General features: G+C 41.3%; 1 protein-coding gene across 2 annotated transcripts in view; it reads left to right on the forward strand.

The window, feature by feature from the left end:
- The window catches only part of LOC128656132 (calcium-binding protein 39), a 101,467-nt gene that overhangs the window by 47,235 nt on the left and 31,755 nt on the right, over positions 1 to 22,477 (forward strand). For both annotated transcript variants that reach the window (XM_053709856.1, XM_053709857.1), the window contains 2 exons: positions 12,339 to 12,404; positions 12,605 to 12,748. In XM_053709856.1, coding sequence (XP_053565831.1) covers positions 12,339 to 12,404; positions 12,605 to 12,748 — 210 coding nt within the window. The remainder of the gene's footprint in view (positions 1 to 12,338; positions 12,405 to 12,604; positions 12,749 to 22,477) is intronic.

Raw genomic sequence — 22,477 nt, forward strand, 5'->3', positions numbered from 1 at the left:
GTGTCCCTTTAAAATTTTGGACAATACTGCTTTAAAAAGGAAAACTAAGCGCAATCAAGGTTTTCTGTTCATACAAATCAAATGTGTAATGTATTTTCTTTGCTCACTAATTTTGCCACAAGTGCTTGTCTGTCTATCTTCTATCTATGTCTTTCTGTCTATATCCTCTTTACTCATAAAGCTTACAGTATGTCAGTTCTTTAGCCTGAGAAGATACTTTTAATTTACACTAACAAGAACTGCTATTCTGGAGCTGCTAATATTAATTTGATTATTACCAGATCTTGACATTTTTTTTTCTTACAAATATTTTTACTATTAATTACACATTTCATGATTCAGATAGTGCATGCAATTCTAAACAACTTTCTAATTTTCTTCTATGATCAATTTTTCTTATTTCTCTTGGAATCTTTTGTTGAACAGCAGAGACGTATGTTTAGGAGCCGGCCCATCTCTGGAGCACTATATGGCAGCAGTTTTACAAGAATGTTATTTATTTGCAAGAACACTAGATAACAGCACTAATTCCGGTCATGCAGTGCTCCAAATGCCTACCTAGGTATCTCTTTAACAAAGAATATCATGGGAACAAATCAAATTTGATAATTGGAAACTTTTTTTAAAGTAGTATGTTCTGTCTTAAAGGGACACTGAACCCAAATGTTTTCTTTCGTGATTCAGATAGAGCATGAAATTTTAAGCAACTTTCTAGTTTACTCCTATTATCAAATTTTCTTAATTCTCTTGGTATCTTTATTTGAAATGCAAGAATGTAAGTTTAGATGCCAGCCCAATTTTGGCGAACAACTTGGGTTGTCCTTGCTGATTGGTGGATAAATTCATCCACCAATAAAAAAAGTGCTATCCAGAGTTCTGAACCAAAAAAAAAAAAGCTTAGGGGGGGGGAGCCTGGCTGTTAAAGTTAATGGCCGCACATTGATAGTGCTCTGATACCCTAATACTCTCAGCACTAGGATAAGCACGACAACCAGCACTTAAACCGGTAATAATCTGACACAGCTGGCTCTACCATATGACAATAAAAGAATCTGAGGTGAAATTGAACGCAGTGACCGATCGGCAGGGGCAGCATAAGGAGAGGCCTGCAAACCACCGGATCAGTACTGCGCCTTGTTGATTCCCGCGCCCTGTAACCTGAAAAGGCAAAGCGGCCTGTCGGCGGAGGCTAGCAGCAGCCGGTGTGCTAATGTACACATGTGCTGGGCTATGATCTGACTAAAGCGGCTGTGACAGCACCACACTCGCCGCAGTACGGCACACGCTAGCGAAGTTGCGGCCCCCATCGGGCTGTGAAGTGGCGACTGGGCCGCTGTGTGTCCCACCGGCTGGGATTCCTGAAGTAAGAGGAGACAGGGGAGCATGCAACACAGCTACCGACAGCTTGCAAGTTGATTAAAGAGTTCGCCGGTGAGGCGGTGAGTGGCGTCAGTTGGCGCGTATTATACTTAGGTACCAGACACACCGAAAACCACAAAGAGCAGACATACACAATTACTAGGGAACCGGCCTACATGTATATCTAAAAAGCTGGTGCACGAAACCATATGAGAAATCTTTAACGCATTGTGGTTCTCTTACTAAGTGACACAGGACTGTTGAGACATATAAATATTACGCAGTTGGGAGTTTGTGATTGCTGCAAGGCTGCCATTTATACAGCGCCACATGTGGGCTATTAGCCTTTATATTACTAATCAAGAGTTCAGCAGAAAGACCTGTCCTTTGAGGCATATGTAGCTCACTCTATAAAAATGTCAAATAAGAGAGGTACCAAGCCCCAAAAGGCCACACACTCCTCTAACATGGACAGCTACCTTATTCCAGAAGATCTAGGACAGGGATCACATAAGGACACCTCTGACTCAGTTAGCATGCAGGAAGCAGCAGCTGCACATAGCGTTGATCCTAAACACAGCAATTATATTACAAAAGATGACATAAGACATCTATCATCTAAGAGTGACATAAAGGAAGCCATCATGGAAATGAGAAATATGTTTGGTGAACTTAAGAAAGACATTGCTACTATAGACCACAGAGTCACGCTTGTGGAAGAGTCGCAGGAGGCGCTGCGTTCTGATGTACAGCACAATACTAATTGCATACAGACACAGGACACAACTATCATGAACCTGAATGAGAGAATTGAAGACCTAGAAAATAGGAGCCGACGGAACAACCTGAGAATAAGGGGAGTTCCTGAGGCTGTGGCTCCAGCAGAAATAAACAAATATATACAGAAGCTGTTTAAAGACATCAAAAACAACCCAGAAGACGAAGATGTCCATGTGGAAAGAGCCCACAGGGCCTTAAGGCCTAAGCCACCAGCCAGGGCTCCACCTAGAGACATTATTGTCAAATTTTTATCTTACAGGGATAGAGAAGACATACTCCGACATGCCAGAAATAGGCAACCCCTGACACACGAGGGAGTAGAGATCCAGGTTTACACGGATTTGTGTCCTGCAACGTTACAAAAACGGAGAGAAATGCACTTTCTTACTCTAAGCCTCAAAGAACACAGGATCCCATACCGGTGGGGCTTTCCGACCTCTTTGATAGCCTCCAAGGATGGAGTTACAGCCACATATCGCACAGAGACTGACCTACCTGCTTTTAATCAAGCCCTTGGATTACAAATTAGGCATGTTGGCCCTTGGCTGGACAAGCACAAGGAGGAGAAAATCACAGAGCAGAAAGTATCCTGCAAGGCAGAGGGCCTCCTTGATTCTTGTACCCTTCCATGGTGCAGACAAGGCATAGGCTCGTGGGTAGAGCCACGAAGCTGGTCATACACCGAGTACGGCAGACTCCATGCATATAAGACTTAGATTGACACATCTGGCAGCTAAGTACAATGTTTGTTATATTCCTCATATTTACACTCAGAAGTTTATGGAATAGATCCCTATTGCTTAAAAGACTCTCTCAAAGGGGGGAGACATTAGCCACCTGGATCTGGCCATAGACATGACACCATCAGAGTGACTGTTGTTTAATTTGTACTGTTGGTGAATGTTGAAAGATGCAGTTAATTTAGTAAATTATAATGTCTACAGTTTATAACAAATGTTATGTTCTTTATATTTGCACTCTGGTTAACTTAGAATAGATCTTTACTGTTCTACATAAAAGACTCTCTCAATTGGGGGAGACATTAGCTACCTGGACCTGGCCATGGACATGACTTCATCAGAGTGCTTGCTGTTTAACATATACTGCTATTGAATGTTGAAAACTGTAGTTCAGTGAGTGATTTGTTATATCTGTGGTCTATATCAAATGCTCCATATGATTGATATGCTGCTCAGGCCGCAATCGGTAATGGCTGATTTAAACGTGTTGACTGTAGAGCAATATTGATTATTAATAGATAATGTTCTTAGAAATGAAACCTATAAATGTTTAATGTCACTGTTTAAGCACAGTTCATATATGTCTAAGGTAGTCAGCACTACACTTGCTCATTCTAGGTTTATAACAGCATATTTTGATTCCAAATATAATTGTGTCTTGCCATAACTCGGTGCTTTGATCTTTGGCTATGCTACCCATGCTTTGTGGATTCCACACTGAGCATGGGGGCACATTAGCACTATACTGCCCTATTAAATGTGCGCTGTATGATACTATTAACTATGTTCCCCACATCACAAAAGGGATATCGAAATATAACCTTACTCTAGATAGGATCTCAATCCCCTAAAATGCCAGGAGTTAGGCCCTTAAGGCTCACCCCCATCTAGGGATATAGCATATGAAACCGACTAGTCAATTTCGCCCACTAAGTTAAAATGTAGCTTTGAATAGAGCCAGACAAGCCGGGGTCCCTTAGTACATGAGATAGGGTCACTTTGGGGATCTCATAGCGCCGAGCGCCTTTATAGCATCTACAGTTAGATTACGGGCAGCCATTCATGGAGTGCACCCTCTGTGCTTGACACAATGAGTCAAAATTCATGTTCTATTACCAAATTGTTGTGTTTATCCACAAGTTATATAATTTATATATAATATTTCATTTGCTGAGAGTATAGGGGTTACTACCCCCTTTATTTGTTTATTCATACTTATTAGTGGAGAGTGACTATACCTTTTCTCCACTTTATAGTCTAGATTTCTTTTCTTTTCCTCATCCTTTTCTTATTTTTTCTTGATTACTAACTTCCCACTTCTTGGCTCTTCTTAAGGCCCCCTGTAGGACGGTTATATCATTTTTCTCTTTCAGCACCCCTCTTATCTTAGCTTTCTTGCTTATACAGTTCATTAACTATACCTTAGCCCCCTTCCCTTGCCTTTCCCTTCCCTTACTTCCCTCTTCTCCTCCCCCCCTTTTTTTTCTTTTTCTTTTCTACCTTGATTGCCACACTACCCCCTCATTACCAAATAATCTACCTTACCCATCACAGTCTATCCCCTAGATTGCAATATGGGAGGCACTGATAACTCGACGATGGATTTAACAGCCCAGGGAGAAGATCAATTGTGACTAGGGATCTTAAAAGGATGGGAGGGGATATTGTGTACCTCCAGGAGACGCATTTCTCCAAATATAGAGAACCCAAGTGGTACAACCAAAACTTCCCAGTGGCGTACTTTGCCTCTGGCCCGATCAAGAAAAATGGGGTGGGGATCCTGTGTGCCTTTCCGGATGGAGCAGACTATAAAAGACCCAGATGGCAGATTCCTGATGTTGGTCGGAACTTTATATGGAAAGTATGTAACTTTCATTAATGCTTACGCCCCAAACCTGGCACAAGATGTTTTTTTTAAAAAACTGAAGAACGAGATTCTAGAAGCACAGAAAGGGATTATATTCCTAGGAGGGGATTTTAAAGGGACAGTTTACTCAAAAATTTTCTCCCCTTTAATTTGTTCCCAATGATCCACTTTACCTGCTGGAGTGTATTAAATTCTTTACAAGTAGCTCCTTTACCCTTATATTGGCATTTGAAATAGCTAATTTAGCATGTGGTATCCCCACCTATTCTGAAAGTTTGTGGCCGCGCGTACCAGCTATAGATAAGCTTTGTAAACACAGCCAGCAGAAGAAATTACACTCCCAGTGTAATAAAGCAGAGATAAGGTAATAAAATGTCTATTTTCCATTGTTCTCTCAAAGTATTGGTGATTGTTTTAAGGACAGATATAAGATAAAGAAGCAGGTATATGTGCACAATGTGAAACAGTAATGAGATCTGATTATACCTACAAGCTCAACCCATTTTATTAGGCTGTGGCTTCAAAACACAAAATCAGAGCTTTAATATACACAAATAAACCTTAAAAAGCTCATTTTCATACATTTTTACTCTGCAGTTGGTAAAAAAAGCAATTGTAAACACATTAAGGGAAAAACTATTTTACAGTATACTGTCCCTTTAACATCTTATTTTGCCCCACTCTTGATGCTTTGGATGGTCTATCTAGTACCAATCATAAAGTAGTTAAGCAGATAGCTAAATGTATGAGAGATTTGGTTCTCCATGATGTATGGCGCACAATGCACCCAACCACTAAGAACTATTCATTCTATTCCCATCCTCATGGGAAATACACGAGGATTGATTACATTTTCACAGATTCTACGGGGCTGTCTTATGTAACTAGCAGTAATATAGGACAAATCACTTAGTCTGACCATGCCCCAGTGAAATGCTCTATAGAGTGGCCAGAGCAGCCAATCACCCCATTTGTATGGCGCCTGGATGAATCCTTACTGGATGACAACATGTTGAAACAAAAACTAAACAGCACTATTGAAGAATATTTCAGCAATAACACAAGAGAGGGGCTGGCTGACACCACAGTGTGGGAGGCACATAAGTGCGTCCTAAGGGGCGTTTTGATCAGGCATGTGTCGGCTATACGGCGGGAGCGACGATCCCACTATGCTGCTCTCTTGGAGAGTGTAGCACAGGCTGAAAGCGCACATAAGACACGACCGGCTGATGTCACACTGCAGACAGATCTGGCAAGGACGAGAACAGCACTTTTGAGTTATTTACAAAAGGAACAACAAGCAAAAGCTCTCAAGCTTAGACAACATTACTTCGAGCAGAGTAATAAGGCAGGGAAGCTGCTAGCCCGTGCTCTAACACGCCAGAGACTCAAAACCTATGTTTATGAAATTGCTGATCAATTTGGTGAGGAACAGCAAGAAGGCCCAGCAATTGCTGACGCCTTCGGACATTTCTATGAAACCTTATATAACTTGCACCCTAGAGACATAGGGAGCCAAGATGGGGCACTTGAAGAAAACCGAGAGAAAGCTATCCTAGACTACCTGGGCTGATTAGAGATGCCCGGATTAAAGCAAACAGAAGCTGAGCAACTTGAGGCCCCATTCACGGTAGAGGAGATTCAGCTAGCGATCAAATTACTTCCAGGAGGTAAAAGTCCGGGCCCAGATGGGTTCGGCATGCAGTATTATAAAATATTCCAGGACAAACTGATACCTCATCTACTACGAATGTTTAATCAGATTTCAGAAGGCGCGGTCCTGCCGGGGTCTATGCTTGAGGCGCATATTTCAGTCATACATAAATCAGGGAAACCTGAAAAGCAGCCTGGTAGCTACAGGCCGATATCGCTCTTAAACTCGGATATAAAGATCCTAGCAAAACTCATAGCGAATTGCCTTGCTAAGCTTTTACCGCAACTTATTTCTACGGACCAGGTAGGGTTTGTCCTGGGCAGAGAGGCCCGCGATAACATTCTCAAGGTGACCCAATTGATATGTTTCGCGCATAATACTTCAGCTCCGTTGGCACTTGTGTCCACGGATGCTGAAAAAGCCTTTGACCGGATCAACTGGTCATTTATGCGACACACACTGGTCAAGCTGGGATTCGGTGAAGGCATCATCCGTACAATCTTCTCGCTATACTCAACACCTAGCGCTAAGGTCCGGGTAAATGGTATGCTCTCAAAACCCTTCTCGATCACTAACGGGACGAGACAGGGGTGTCCCCTGTCGCCCCTACTATTTGCTCTAATAATGGAGACGCTCGCCTGTAAGATTCGTAACAATCCTAACATTTCAGGTGTAGTTATTGGTCCCAGGGAGCATAAACTGGCAATGTATGCGGATGACGTCCTAGTGACGCTCTCCGATACATCGTTATCACTCTCAGCCTTATTGACTGAATTTGAGGATTTTGGAAAGGTCTCAGACTTTTTGCTCAACCTATCAAAATCTGAGGTTTTGAATGTGACAATACCGACTGATGCCTTTCTTGAAGCTTGTGACAAATGTCCACTCAGTATAGCTCCACACCGCCTGAAGTACTTGGGGGTTTATCTCACTCCGGTTTTGACTGAAATGGTTGAAATAAACTACAAATTGATTAGAGACGCGGTGACAGAGGACATGACCAAATGGAAAAATAAATCTATCTCGTGGATGGGCCGCATCCATGCGGTCAAAATGAATGTGCTGCCAAGGGTCCTGTATGTCATACAGGCACTCCCTCTCTGGTCGGCTATGCCCCTTATTCACCAGATTCAGTCAGAAATGAAAGCATATATTTGGAATGGCTTAAGGCCAAGAATTAGGAAGAGCACAATGTATATGCCTAGAGATAGGGGGGGCACTGGAGTCCCATTGTTGAAAACATATTTCAAGGCAATAAATGCCCAGCGCCTAGTTCATTGGTGTCATAACAAGGCAGACAAAGCCTGGGTTCATATGGACTGTGAAATCTTGCAAAGGGGTAATGTGGGTACACTCGCATGGATATCGATTGAAAATCGGTCCCCTCTAATACACCAATATCCTCTTCTGAGTAATGTCTTCAGTGGGTGGGACGCATGGGTCAAAAAGGATGCGTCCATCTCTTCTAAACCGTCACCGGTAACGCCGGCCTTTGAAAATCTAGACAACGCTCTAGCAAACGAAGCCCGATCCCAGAGACATATTTATACCCTAGCAGAAGCAGCCATATTTAACGCATTCGATGAAGGCAAGCTCCAAACTCAGAAAAGTCTAAGGAAATGGAATCGATGGCTTTTCTCGTCTTGGTTCAGAGTGGCACAGTTCCATCACTATATTAAGGGGCACAAAGATGTGACCCTCCTCACGAGAGTGAAAATATCTGCACAATGGATCAAACGCCAGGGCATTTGATCTCCCGTTTATATAAGCTTCTACTGACAAGGAATGATGAGATGCTGCCCTCTTACACAGAGGCATGGCGAGCGGAACTTGACTTAAACATCACCCGCAAAGAGTGGTGGCAGATCTTTAATAGGGCAAAGACGACATCGGTATCCATGAAGTTGCAAGAGATGCACTTTAAATTCCTAAGCCGGTGGTATCTGACCCCGCAACGGCTGCATAAGATCTATCCACAGGCAAGCGATGAGTGCTGGAGGGGTTGCGGGGAGATGGGCACCATTCTGCACATTTGGTGGTCATGCCCGAGAATTCATGACTTCTGGGAGAGAGTTCTTGCTGAGAGTAGTCGGCTTCTCGGGGTGATTATACCCCCGAACCCTCAATACTTGCTATATCATAATCTACCCAAAATTGTTATAGAGGCAAAACATAGACTTTTTCTATTGATATTGAATTGTGCAAAGAGTCTGATCCCAAAACATTGGAAGTCGGTTATTGTGCCAAACTTCACTGAGTGGAAGAATGGGGTAAGCGATCTGCTCGGTCTGGAGAGGTTTCACTACCTTAAAATAGGAAATCTGGATCTACACGAACATATGAGTTTGATCTGGGAAGGGAAAAGCATCTGAATTCCAGGGGTAGCGTGCTAACTTCACTGATGTGAGGATGTGGAACTGGGAGGTACACATATATACTAGTGCATTGGAATGGTGTGAGATATAGGGAATGTTGAGATTAGAAAACTGTAATAAACCCCTTTTTTTTTTTTTTTTCCCATGCTTCTGCCCTTCCCCCTCCCCTCCCCTCTTCTCTTCTTTCTATCTTCTCATTTTTCTGGTTGGGTATTGCTCGATACCCGGGCTAGTTTCCTATCCTAACTATTGGATACAGCATTCAAAAATTTTGATGCGTAAAAGATATGCTGAAATTGTTAACAATGTGCCAGAAACTTATACCGGGAGTGCATTTTCGAGAAAATTTTTACTTATGCACTGTTACTTTTGCTGTCCTATCAATATGCATAATATGTAATCTGTTACCTTTGTTTATCAATGATTGTAAGACTCTCAATTCTGGTCATTCAATAAAGCATTTTTCCAAAAAAAAAAAAAAAAAAGCTTAGATGCCTTCATTTTCAAATAAAGATAGCAAGAGAACGAAGACAAATTGTTAATAGGAGTAAATTAGAAAGTTGCTTAAAATTGTATGCTCTATCTGAATCACGAAAGAAAAAAATTGGGTTCAGTGTCCTTTTAACTACAAAAGAAATGTTTTGGGTTTCATATCTCTTTAAATATGTTTGCACGTCATTGTTTGCATTTCATTTTAAAGCATGCAGTATATAGACATGACAAAGCAAGCAAGTGTGCAGAGTAAATAAATAATTTAATAGTTACAAAGGATTATTAATTTGTGATCTTACTCAGGTTCTGCTTGTCTTCTACAAGCCTGCATAACAAAGGTGCTCCATGAGGTGGAGCTCTTGTTTCAGTTGATGGCTCATAAAAATATATGTATGAATGAGACAAAATCAGATTTTCACCAGACTGATGTGATTGTGTGAGCCGCAGTGAAAGTTTGATTAAAGGCTGCCAGACTAAAAGTAAGGAAAGCAAAATAGGATAATTTGGATTTCCCACCTGTCTGATTGGTGGATCATAAAGTTTAGTGCATAAAACCAGTAATTATTTTGGAGTTAAACACAGTTTTTTGCAGTGAAGCAATCGGTGTGATAACAATGACATCATGTTTGCAACATCAGGAAACACAAAATCCTTGGCGACTTCTGTGATAGAATATATTTTCCTTGGGCAGACTTCTTTGGCTGTCGGAACTTACTGTAGTTTATCTTCCATGGTAGCTGAAGAAGCTTATCAAACAAAATAACAAATATCCTAATAGGGGAAATCTTAAATCTCAAAAAAGAAAAAAACGTCTGAGACCATAGTCTCATTTGCAAATACTTGTTAGTGATAATTTATGATTTCCCTCTTTTAGTAGTTTGTATATATTGCTTGTAATAAACACAACATTAGAAAATTATATATATATATATATATATATATATATATATATATAATATGTATGTATACATATATTCTCACCCGCCCACACCAACTGCCCCACCTACACCACTCCCTTTTTGCATATGTTTAGTTTAGCCTTTGTAAAGCACCTTATTGTGCACTAATGTTTGTTTTTTTGTTTAAAGGGACAGTCTAGGTCAAAATAAACTTTCATGATTCAGATAGAGCATGTAATTTTAAACAATTTTCCAATTTACTTTTATCACCAATTTTGCTTTGTTCTCTTGGTATTCTTAGTTGAAAGCTTAACCTAGGAGGTTCATATGCGAATTTCTGAGACCTTGAAGCCCACCTCTTTCAGATTGCATTTTAACAGTTTTTCACCACTAGAGGGTGTTAGTTCACGTATTTCATATAGATAACACTGTGCTCATGCACGAGAAGTTATCTGGGAGCAGGCACTGATTGGCTAGACTGCAAGTCTGTCAAAAGAACTGAAAAAGGGGCAGTTTGCAGAGGCTTAGATACAAGATAATCAAAGAGGTTAAAAGTATATTATTATAACTGTGTTAGTTATGCAAAACTGGGAAATGGATAATAAAGGGATTAGCTATCTTTTAAAACAATAAAAATTCTGGTGTAGACTGTCCCTTTAATTTATATTGAGGTTTCAAGGTACATATTACAGACAAAGCTAGTCCAATGCAGTTGGAACAATCTCTAAATGTACAATACCAAGTATAACAGCTTGTGAGAAATGCATATAAATAAGTTGTCTGCAGGTATAACTAAACAACATAAACAAAATCTCTATTTTATCTAGAAAAGGTCCCCTTCAAGATAGTAGGCCATTCTTGGACCTCAATATATTAAAGGGATAGTAAACGCCAAAAATGATATTGTTTAAAAAAGATAGATAATCCCTTTTATTAACCTTTTCCCAATTTTGCATAACCAATACTGTTCTAGAAATATAATTTGTACCTCTGTAATTACCTTGTATCTAAGCTTCTGTTGACTGCCTCCTTATTTCAGATCTTTTGACGGACTTGCATTTCAGGCAATTAGTGCTGACTCTTAAATAACACGTGCATGAGCACATTTATCTATATGAAGCATGTAAACTAACACCCTCTACCTGTGAAAAACTGTCAAATGCGTTCAAATGAGAGGCGACCTTCAAGGGTTTAGAAATTAGCACATGAGCCTACCTAGATTTAGCTTTCAACTAAGAATAACAAGAGAACAAAGCAAATTTGATGATACAAGTAAATTAGAAAGTTGTTTAAAATTACATGCCCTATCTGAATCATGAAAGTTTAATTTGGACTTTACTATCCCTTTAATACAACTTGTATATGGGGGATCTATGAAAACTGGTAGGCCACTCTTGGGCCCTATAATATAATATCATCATGTAGATTGTCTGAAATATTGTCGAAACAACTATATATAAACTAGTAATGCCATGTGTAACAATTATCTGTGCCCAAAAGATCATAAAACCGTTGCCAAGAATAGAAATACTAAAGCCTCTGAAACTTGCTAAATTAGACTTCTAAACCATGCATAATAAAGCAGATCGAAATAACATGGACTATATAATATACAAAATACCTTCAAAACTTTATTATCCAAAGGTTACTGGAGATGTGTCTGCACCCATCCACATGCACAGATATAGTAAAGATATAGAATACACAATTGGTAGTGGCTTAAACTCTGAGTTAGGTTGTAATTTTATTTACTGTATGAGATCTCATTTATAAATCTCATATCATCTTCCAATTTTGGAATACTTTGGATTTTTTAATATTTGCATCTTTAAAATGGTACTGTTTGGAGAGGTGATAATTTTAAAAAGTTCGGATTTTGGAATTCCTGACTAATGAACATGCATGATGGTGATCTAAGTAGACTTGTATGAACCAATTTAAATGTTCCCGTTTTGCCTCCTGTCGCTTTCAATGTTTTCTTTTTTTAGAATATCACAAGCTTTAAAGTTAAGTTTAAAATGAGCAAAGTAAAAATAAACCCTAATTTCAATTAACCTGATCTAATATTTTAACCTTTTATTTAAAAACAAAACCACATATAGGTTTAGATAGATAATCAGCAATGTCTTTAGTGCATTTACAGTGTTAATAATATGGTTTTATATATTCCAGTTCTTCAGTGAATATGAGAAGTTATTGCACTCAGAAAACTATGTAACAAAAAGACAGTCACTGAAGGTAAGTAGCTGCGGATGTTCTGAACCCTCTTACCTTAATAAAATCAGATTGTGGTGTTTTGTTTTGATGCCTAAAAATATCTGAAAGTACACAAGTTTATGAGCTTATGCTAAATCTCTGTCCAGTTTTCTTGATTTCCTGTAAATCTTCATTATTTTGGATCTCCAACTGTTTTACTGTTGCCATCATTCTGATTGCAGCTTCTTGGTGAGCTTCTTTTGGATAGACACAACTTCACCATCATGACCAAGTATATCAGTAAACCAGAAAATCTAAAGTTGATGATGAATCTTCTCCGTGACAAGAGCCGTAATATCCAGTTTGAGGCTTTCCATGTATTTAAGGTATAAAGGGGGCTTAAGAAAACACTGAAATGGTGCATTGTTGTGATCTATTGTACTATTTCTAAATAGAAAATAGATGCTCTCAATTTGTTGAAAATTATTTGTGTTATTGAAAGCTTGATCATGTATTACACAAAAAAATAATAATCTTTTTAATGCAGGAAGGGTGGACTTGATTTAAATCATGGTTTTCTACATAAAGGTTTCATTTCTAGAATGTTTTTTAGATTATTTTTCAAATTATATAAAAAAAAATGATTTAGTTATATACCACAATAAATTATTGGGAGGGGAACTATCTCCAGCTAATAAGTTTAATCATTCATATTTGATCAACTTTTCAGCTGTACTTTTTTGGATGAAGAAAAATAAGCATTGCCTTAATAAAAACAATTTTAAATAGTATTACTTAACTACTAAAGTAATTATCACCTTTTTTTAAAAACAATTTAAATAATTTAACATTATAGGTTTCACTTTAATTTTTACTGCTTGCCCCTCCCTCTTACACTTAGGTCCTTGTGCAGATCTATTTCACTCCAAACAATTTTCTATTAATTTAGCTTCTTGAGACTTTGTAAGAGGTGGATTCTGTGTTCATAGAATTGCAGGAGAACAATGGGATTAGCAGGGACAGTAAAGTCAAAATTAAACTTTCAGCATTCAGATAGAACATGCGATATTAAACATTCCAATGTATTTTTTATCTAATTTGCTTTGTTCTCTAGGTAACTTTTTTTTGAACAGCATACTTGGGTAATCTCATGAGCAGCAATGCACTACTGAGAGCTAGCTGCTGATTTATGGCTGCACATCTCTTGTCATTAGTTTACCCTATGTGTTCAGCTAACTCCCAGTAGTGCATTGCTGCTCCTTTAACAAAGGATTGGAAGAGAATAAAACAAATTTAATAATATACGGAAATCTGAAAGTTGTTTAACGTGTTATGCTCTGTCTGAATCCTAAAATAAGTCACCTTTTTAAGGTTTATTTCTCAACTTCCTATGTTTATTTTATAGCATGCTATTTATACAGGCAGCATGCTATTTATACAGTCTTGAGAACTGCAATACCAAGAATATGTGATGTCTTCTAGATGTTTGAAAAATGCCCATTATTGTAAAATGAATTGACCTCATACTACATTTTAAACTAATCCTTATTTTCTTCTTAAATGGAAAGAGTCCACAGCTGCATTCATTACTTTTGGGAAATAAGAACCTGGCCACCAGAAGGAGGCAAAGACACCCGGCAGAAGGCGTAAATACTCCTCCACTCCCGTCATCCCCCAGTCATTCTTTGCCTTTTGTCCCTTCGCGTCTTAGACATATTTTTCAATTACTAAATGATCCTATCCTTTATCAGATATGGGAATTTTCAGTCTGCTTCGAATGGTGCACCTCATTAGACAAAAATACAGTAGAGCACTGTGTATCAAAACGCACTAAAAACCGCTACAATGTAGATGCAGGAGAAAATTCAAATCCAATCTCCCGCCACGGCACAATGGAGAGTGGGTGTGCAGGTAGAGGTAAGCCGCTATGCAGCCAAGGCTGGTCTGCCCTCCTCGCCAAGTAAGATACAAAAAGTCCAAGAGAGGCGCACGGCAGCCAAATAACCTGAGGACATAGGCTTAAAAAGTCCAAAGTTTAATTAGCAAACGTATAAAAGCACAAAAAAAGCCCAAATGGCAAAAAAGCACACATATTAAAAACAACCGGTTGAGCAACAAGGTACAATGCAGACGCGTTTCGTGAGCATGCTGTTTTACATTCCATCTATATTGACAGATGTCTCATGATTTGTGATTTTTTTTTTGTAATTTTTTTTTTTTGTAAATATAACCTTTATATGACATTTTCATATCTCTCTGCTTTTTTTCACCTCATTAGACATGTGGGGATGATGTAATCTCCTTTTTTTTTTTTCTTTTTTTTTTTTTTTAGATCCTTCCCAGTTTTTGGAAAATTAGGGCTCCGTTTGGTTGGTCCTGTGGTAGGCCTGTTTTCTTATTGGGTGTTAACCTCCGGTTTGCCTTATATTTTCTTTTTATCCGACTAGGATGTCTTTTATTTTGTTTGTTTCCTTCAGGAATCGTAAACTGGGATCGATACTCTGTTACTTCTACAGAAGTGTTTTTGGGGACATGTTAGTCATATGTTTGTCTGTTTTTTTGTCTTCCCTCTGAGGGAGGATTTATGCAGCTTCACGGTTAGGACCCGGGTTGCAGGCTGGTCCTGTTGGGTGTGGTTCTGTCATGTGGCTGTTCAGACACGTGGCGCCGTTCTGATTAGCTGGTTCGGTTGAGGCGCAGAGTGCTCATGTTATCGTTTGTTTTACATGTCATTACATGATTGTCTCTGTCCTTATAGCCTTTCTTTTGGATGACTGGGTCAGTGGGTTTTCTACTGCGTCACTTTCTCTTGCATCTGGTATTCCTGGACTATAGAGTTTTCTCCCCCATGTTGTGGAGAGTTGGAGGGCTTAGCGCCTTCTTACCGCTGGGTGAGCGGTTTGGCCTTTTCTTTTGAGGCTCCGGGATGACATTTTTAAACTTGGTCCTCTGCTGCTAGTAGTTTAAAGGGTAGTTTAGCTGCCTTGCAGAGGATGGTTTGCAAAATGTAACCAGCTGCAGTTATTGCACATTGACTGTGTACTGTCTAGCTGTTTTTCTGAGACCTTTTTGGTCTTTCTCCGTGGTCTCCAGGTTAGGTCTCCTTTTAGGGGCCTGGGAGATGTTTGTTCTCTGTTTGGGACACTGGGCATGGTCTCCTTGGGCTTGCTTATGGTTCGTGCTCCTTTCTCCCTGTGATCATCTGCTTGTTTGGAGGTGATGTGGAGACCAGCCTTTGTTTGAGTGGGTTTGACCTTGAGGTATCCCCTTGCCTTATTGTCCTGAGGCTATTGGAGAGTCTAGGGGCTCTAGTGTCGTTGTACGGCTTTTCTCGCTTTAGCTCCTTTGGAGAGTGGGACTTCGGCAAGGGGTAGTCTCTTCCTTAGGTTGGCATTTGCAAGTTTCTCGTCTGGGTGGATCTGGATATTGCATTATTATCCCCTGTGGTCTGGATTGTTGTATCAGACGGGGTGTTCAGTTTTCTGGTATTGTTTGTTTAAACAATTGGGGGCTCTGACCTGTTTCTTTCTGGGGCTTCCGGTTGCTGAGTTTCACTCAGCATTTTCCCTTGGGGACCCCGTTGTGGGTTGTTACCAGACTTTTAGTCTCCAGGGCTGGACTTGGGCTATGTCTTTTTTACTCGGATTGGTTGGCCAGGTTTTCGGAGTGCCGTTGCTCATTGGGCTTGTTTTGCACATTAGGTGGTTTCCCTTGGTCAGCTTGCTGTAGTATCCATTGTATTCACTGCTCTGCATGTGAATGGACTTGCAGTGTCACTGCTTCTACTATTGCACATTGGTTGTGTTTTAGCAAGCTAGTTTTAAGGGAGTCCCTTACTCCAGGGCTTCTGCGCTGGATTGTTCTCTCCTTTAGCCTGTGGCTTGTGGTAGGTGCTACCCTTTAGCCTTTTCCCCTTCTTGGGTGAGGGCTTATTCTCCTTTTTATGAAGATGTGGTCCTTTTCTTAGGGCTTCTCCTGGATTCAGGAGATGGGAACGGTGAGTTTTCCTAGCAGAGAGGGGTATTCTCTCTGGTTTGTTACGTTCCATCTGGAGTCTTGCTCGCTCCGTGTCGAGACTAAGTTGGACTTTTTTGCTAGATCCTTTGGGTCTACGGTTCTGTAGTCTGTTCTGAGGAGTCGGGTTGCACCCCGTGCTATGTTGGATTGGCTGTGGCCATTCTTCCGCTCGTCTTTGAGCTGGTTTTGGGGTTCTTCTGTCCCCTGGTTCAGACCTGCCGTTGCTGGGGCTGGCCCGGCTGGGATTGGGTTCTGAGAGATGTTATCTTCAGGATCTAGGTGGGCATTGTAACTAGCTCCATTAGTTTACAAGCAGAGGGTCTAGGATTGGTCCACCTTGGGTTCTGGGTATTGCCTCTCTTTCTTGGGGGGGGCGGGCCTCGTGGAGGTTATGTGCTTCCCCTTTTTGGAAGACCTGTAGGTAGGTCTGGCGGCTTGGATTGTCTAGAGTGTACCCTCTGTCTGGGAGTTTTCCTTGCAATCTGTTCCTTTGCTGGCCACTTTTACTTCTCAGCAAGTATTCTCTGTTTCATCCTGTTGATGGCGGCATGTCTTGACTTTTTGATCTGGGATTGTTACACTTTTTTTGTAAGCAGAATACTCTAGTATTCCAAGTTCGGACGATGTGAGGACTCCGTCTTCTGTTATCTTTTGGTGCTTTTTCATGACGTTTGAGAGACAGGTTTCTCTGTCCCTATACCCCGTTTTTTCCTGGTCTAGGCATAGTCTCTCCTTGTCTGTCAGGTCCCATTTGGGCTCTTGTGAGCTGGGCTTACTCTGAGGGGGTTTTCCTTTTATGGGTTTTTTCACCTTTGGTTTTTACTTCGGTTCTTCTTGGCCCTATCCCTTTGGGAGTTTAGGCTTGTGTTCCCTTCTTTAGTGAGTGGTGAGGAACCGATTGATGGGAGACGGTGTCTCCTAGAGGCCTGTTGGCTCAGTTGAGTCCAATTTTGAGGTCTCTAGCTAGGCCCTGGAGTACCTGCGGGTCAGTGTCCTCGGGGCTTTTCCTTTTTCAAAGTTTTCTCTGCTTTGGGACAAAGCTTTTTTTTTTTCGTGGGCAGTGGTTTCAGGCTTGGTGCCCTCTGAATGGGCCGCCTATTGTACTCTCCCGTCTTGGCATTCAGTGTCCTCTATAGCTTGGGTATTGTTTTCCCAAAAATAATGAATGCAGCTCCATTTAAGAAGAAAAATTATGCTTACCTGATAATTTCCTTTTCTTCTGATGGAAAGAGTCCACAGCTCCCCACCTGTTATTTTTTTGTGGATGTCCTTATTTTTTTATTCTGGCACCTTTCACCCTGATATGTCTTCTACTGTTCCTAGTTCCTCGTCAGAATGACTGGGGGATGAGGGGAGTGGGAGGAGTATTTAAGCCTTTGGCTGGGGTTTCTTTGCCTCCTCCTGGTGGCCAGGTTCTTATTTCCCAAAAGTAATGAATGCAGCTGTGGACTCTTTTCTCCAACATTGGTGTGTCCGGTCCACGGCGTCATCCTTACTTGTGGGAATATCTCTTCCCCAACAGGAAATGGCAAAGCTGGCCATATAGTCCCTCCTAGGCCCCGCCCACCCCAGTCATTCTCTTTGCCGTTGCACAGGCAACATCTCCACGGAGATGGTTAAGAGTATGTGGTGTTTAGTTGTAGTTTTTTATTCTTCTATCAAGAGTTTGTTATTTTCAAATAGTGCTGGTATGTACTATTTACTCTGAAACAGAAAAAGATGAAGAATTCTGTTTGTGAGAGGAAGATGATTTTAGCAGACAGTAACTAAAATCCTTTGCTGTTTCCACATAGGACTGTTGAGATGAAGTAACTTCAGTTGGGGGAAACAGCAGACTTTTCTGCTTAAGGTATGACTAGCCATATTTCTAACAAGACTGTGTAATGCTGGAAGGCTGTCATTTCCCCTCATGGGGACCGGTAAGCCATTTTCTTAGTCTCAAGCAGAATAAAGGGCTTAATATGGGCTATAAAACTGGTAGACACTTTTATGGGCAAAATCGATTGCTTTATTTGGGCATTTTATACATGTTTATGCTGGTTTTTCACATTTATAAACTTGGGGAACGTTTTTTAACGTCAGGCACTATGTTGGACACCTTTTCCAGGAAGGGCCTTCCCAGTTGTAGGCTGAGCCTCATTTTCGCGCCATTACTGCGCAGTTGTTTTTGAGAGCAAGACATGCAGATGCATGTGTGAGGACCTGAAAATAGTTGGAAAAGTTCCTAGAAGGCGTCATTTGGTATCGTATTCCCCTCTGGGCTTGGTAGAGTCGCAGCAAAGGCTGTAGCTGGGACTGTAGAGGGGTTAAAACTGTAACCTGCTCCGGTTTCGTTATTTTAAGGGTTAAAGCTCTGAAAATTGGTGTGCAATACTTTTAATGCTTTAAGACACTGTGGTGAAATTTTGGTAAATTTTGAACGATTCCTTCATATTTTTTCACATATTCAGTAATAAAGTGTGCTCTGTTTAAAATTTAAAGAGACAGTAACGGTTTTGTTTTAAAACGGTTTTTGTGTTTTACTGACAAGTTTAAGCCTGTTTAACATGTCTGTGCCTTCAGATAAGCTATGTTCTATATGTATGAAAGTCAATGTGTCTCCCCCTTCTAAATTATGTGATAATTGTGCCAAAGCGTCCAAACAAAGTAAGGACAGTACTGTCACAGATAATGAAGTTGCCCAAGATGATTCTTCAGATGAAGGGAGTAGACATGGTTCTACATCATCTCCTTCTGTGTCTACACCAGTTTTGCCCTTCTAGCGCGCCAATGCTTATTACCATGCAACAATTGACGGCTGTAATGGATAACTCCATAGCAAATATTTTATCCTAAATGCCTGCATATCAGAGAAAGCGAGATTGCTCTGTTTTAAACACTGAAGAGCAGGAGGGCGCTGATGATAATTGTTCTGTCATACCCTCACACCAATCTGAAGGGGCCATGAGGGAGGTTTTGTCAGATGGGGAAATTTCAGATTCAGGAAAAATTTCCAACAGGCTGAACCTGATGTTGTGACATTTAAATTTAAATTAGAACATCTCTGCGCACTGCTTAAGGAGGTGTTATCTACTCTGGATGATTGTGACAACCTGGTCATTCCAGAGAAATTATGCAAGATGGACAAGTTCCTAGAGGTTCCAGTGCACCCGACGCTTTTTCCTATACCCAAGCGGGTGGCGGACATAGTGAATAAGGAATGGGAGAAGCCGGCATATCTTTTGTTCCCCCTCCTATATTTAAGAAATTATTTCCTATGGTCGACCCCAGAAAGGACTTATGGCAGACAGTCCCTAAGGTTGAGGGGGGCGTTTCTACTCTAAACAAGCGCACTACTATTCCTATCGAGGATAATTGTGCTTTCAAAGATCCTATGGATAAAAAATTGGAGGGTTTGCTTAAAAAGATTTTTATACAGCAAGGTTACCTTCTTCAACCCATTTCGTGCATTGTTCCTGTCACTACAGCAGCGTGGTTCTGGTTCGAGGAACTAGAAAAGTCGCTCAGTAGAAAAACTCCATATGAGGAGGTTATGAACAGAGTTCACGCACTTAAGTTGGCTAACTCTTTTATTTTAGATGCCGCTTTGCAAATAGCTAGATTAGCGGCGAAAAATTCAGGGTTTGCAATTGTGGCGTGCAGAGCGCTTTGGCTAAAGTCTTGGTCAGCGGATGTATCATCCAAGACAAAATTGCTTAATATCCCCTTCAAGGGTAAAACTCTCTTTGGGCCAGAATTGAAAGAGATTATCTCAGACATCACTGGGGGAAAGGGCCACGCCCCTCCCACAAGATAGGCCTTTCAAAGCCAAGAATAAGTCTAATTTTCGTTCCTTTCGTAATTTCAGGAACGGACCGGGCTCTAATTCTGCATCCTCTAAGCAAGAGGGTATTACCTCACAGACCAAACCAGCCTGGAATCCGATGCAAGGCTGGAACAAGGGTAAGCAGGCCAAGAAGCCTGCCGCTGCTAACAAAACAGCATGAAGGAGTAGCCCCCGATCCGGGACCGGATCTAGTGGGGGGCAGACTCTCTCTCTTTGCTCAGGCTTGGGCAAGAGATGTTCAGGATCCCTGGATGCTAGAAATAGTTTCTCAGGGTTATCTTCTGGAATTCAAGGAACTACCCCCAAGGTGAAGGTTCCACATGTCTCACTTATCCTCAAACCAAATAAAGAGACAGGCATTCTTACATTGTGTAGAAGACCTGTTAAAGATGGGAGTGATACACCTAGTTCCAACGGCGGAACAAGGAATGGGATTTTACTCAAATCTGTTTGTAGTTCCCAAAAAAGAGGGAACTTTCAGACCAATCCTGGATTTAAAGATCCTAAACAAATTTCTCAGAGTACCATCGTTCAAGATGGAAACCATTCGAACGATTCTACCCACAATTCTGGAAGGTCAATTTATGACTACCGTGGATCTAAAGGATGCGTATCTACATATCCCTATCCAAAAAGAACATCATCAGTTCCTAAGGTTCGCCTTTCTGGACAAACATTACCAGTTTGTGGCCCTCCCATTCGGGTTAGCCACTGCTCCAAGGATTTTCACAAAGGTACTCGGATCCCTTCTAGCGGTTCTAAGACCAAGGGGCATTGCAGTAGTACCGTACTTGGACGACATTCTAGTACAAGCGTGGTCTCTTTCAAAGGCAAAGGCTCACTCAGACATCGTTCTGGCCTTTCTCAGATCTCACGGATGGAAGGTGAACATAGAAAAAAGTTCCCTGTCTCCGTCGACAAGAGTTCCCTTCTTGGGAACAATAATAGATTCCTTAGAAATGAGGATTTTCTTGACAGAAGTCAGAAAGTCAAAACTTCTAAACGCTTGTCAAGTTCTTCATTCTATTCCCTCGTCCTTCCGTAGCTCAGTGCATGGAAGTAGTAGGATTGATGGTTGCAGCAATGGACATAGTTCCTTTTGCGCAAATTCATCTAAGACCATTACAACTGTGCATGCTGAAACAGTGGAATGGGGGACTATACAGACTTGTCTCCAGTGATTCAAGTAGATCAGAAGACCAGAGACTCACTCCGTTGGTGCTAACCCAGGATCACCTATCCCAGGGAATGAGCTTCCGCAGTCCAGAGTGGGTCATCGTCACGACCGACGCCAGTCTAGTGCGCTGGGGCGCGGTCTGGGAATCCCTGAAAGCTCAGGGACTGTGGTCTCGGGAAGAGTCTCTTCTCCCGATAAACATTCTGGAACTAAGAGCGATATCAATGCTCTCAGGGCTTGGCCTCAGCTAGCAAAGGCCAGATTCATAAGATTCCAATCAGACAACATGACGACTGTTGCGTCAGGGGGGGAACAAGGAGTTCCCTGGCGATGAAAGAAGTGACCAAAATATACAATGGGCGGAGAATCACTCCTGCCACCTATCTGCGATCCACATTCCAGGTGTGGAAAACTGGGAAGCGGATTATTTGAGTCGTCAGACATTCCATCCGGGGGAGTGGGAACTCCACCCGGAGATCTTTGCCCAGTTGACGCAACTATGGGGCATTCCAGATATGGATCTGATGGCGTCTCGTCAGAACTTCAAGGGTTCCTTGCTACGGGTCCAGATCCAGGGATCCCAAGGCGACTCTAGTGGATGCACTAGTAGCGTCTTGGGACCTTCAACTAGTTTTATGTGTGTTTCCTCTCATTCCCAGGCTGGTAGCCAGGATCAAACAGGAGAGGGCCTCGGTGATCTTGATAGCAGGACTTGGTATGCAGACCTGGTGAATATGTCATCGGTTCCACCATGGAAGCTACCTTTGAGACAGGACCTTCTTGTTCAGGGTCCATTCGAACATCCAAATCTGGTCTCCCTCCAGCTGACGGCTTGGAGATTGAACGCTTGATTCTATCAAAGCGTGGCTTTTCAGATTCCGTGATAGATACTCTGGTTCAAGCCAGAAAACCGGTAACTAGAAAGATTTACCATAAAATATGGAAAAGATATATCTGCTGGTGTGAATCCAAGGGATTCCCATGGAATAAGATAAAGATTCCTAGGTTTGGATAAAGGATTATCTGCGAGTTCTCTAAAGGGACAGATTTCTGCTTTATCTGTCCTACTATACAAACGACTGGCAGTTGTGCCAG

The sequence above is a fragment of the Bombina bombina genome, chromosome 4 (genome assembly GCF_027579735.1).
Source record: "Bombina bombina isolate aBomBom1 chromosome 4, aBomBom1.pri, whole genome shotgun sequence".
Classification (NCBI taxonomy): Eukaryota; Metazoa; Chordata; class Amphibia; order Anura; family Bombinatoridae; genus Bombina; species Bombina bombina.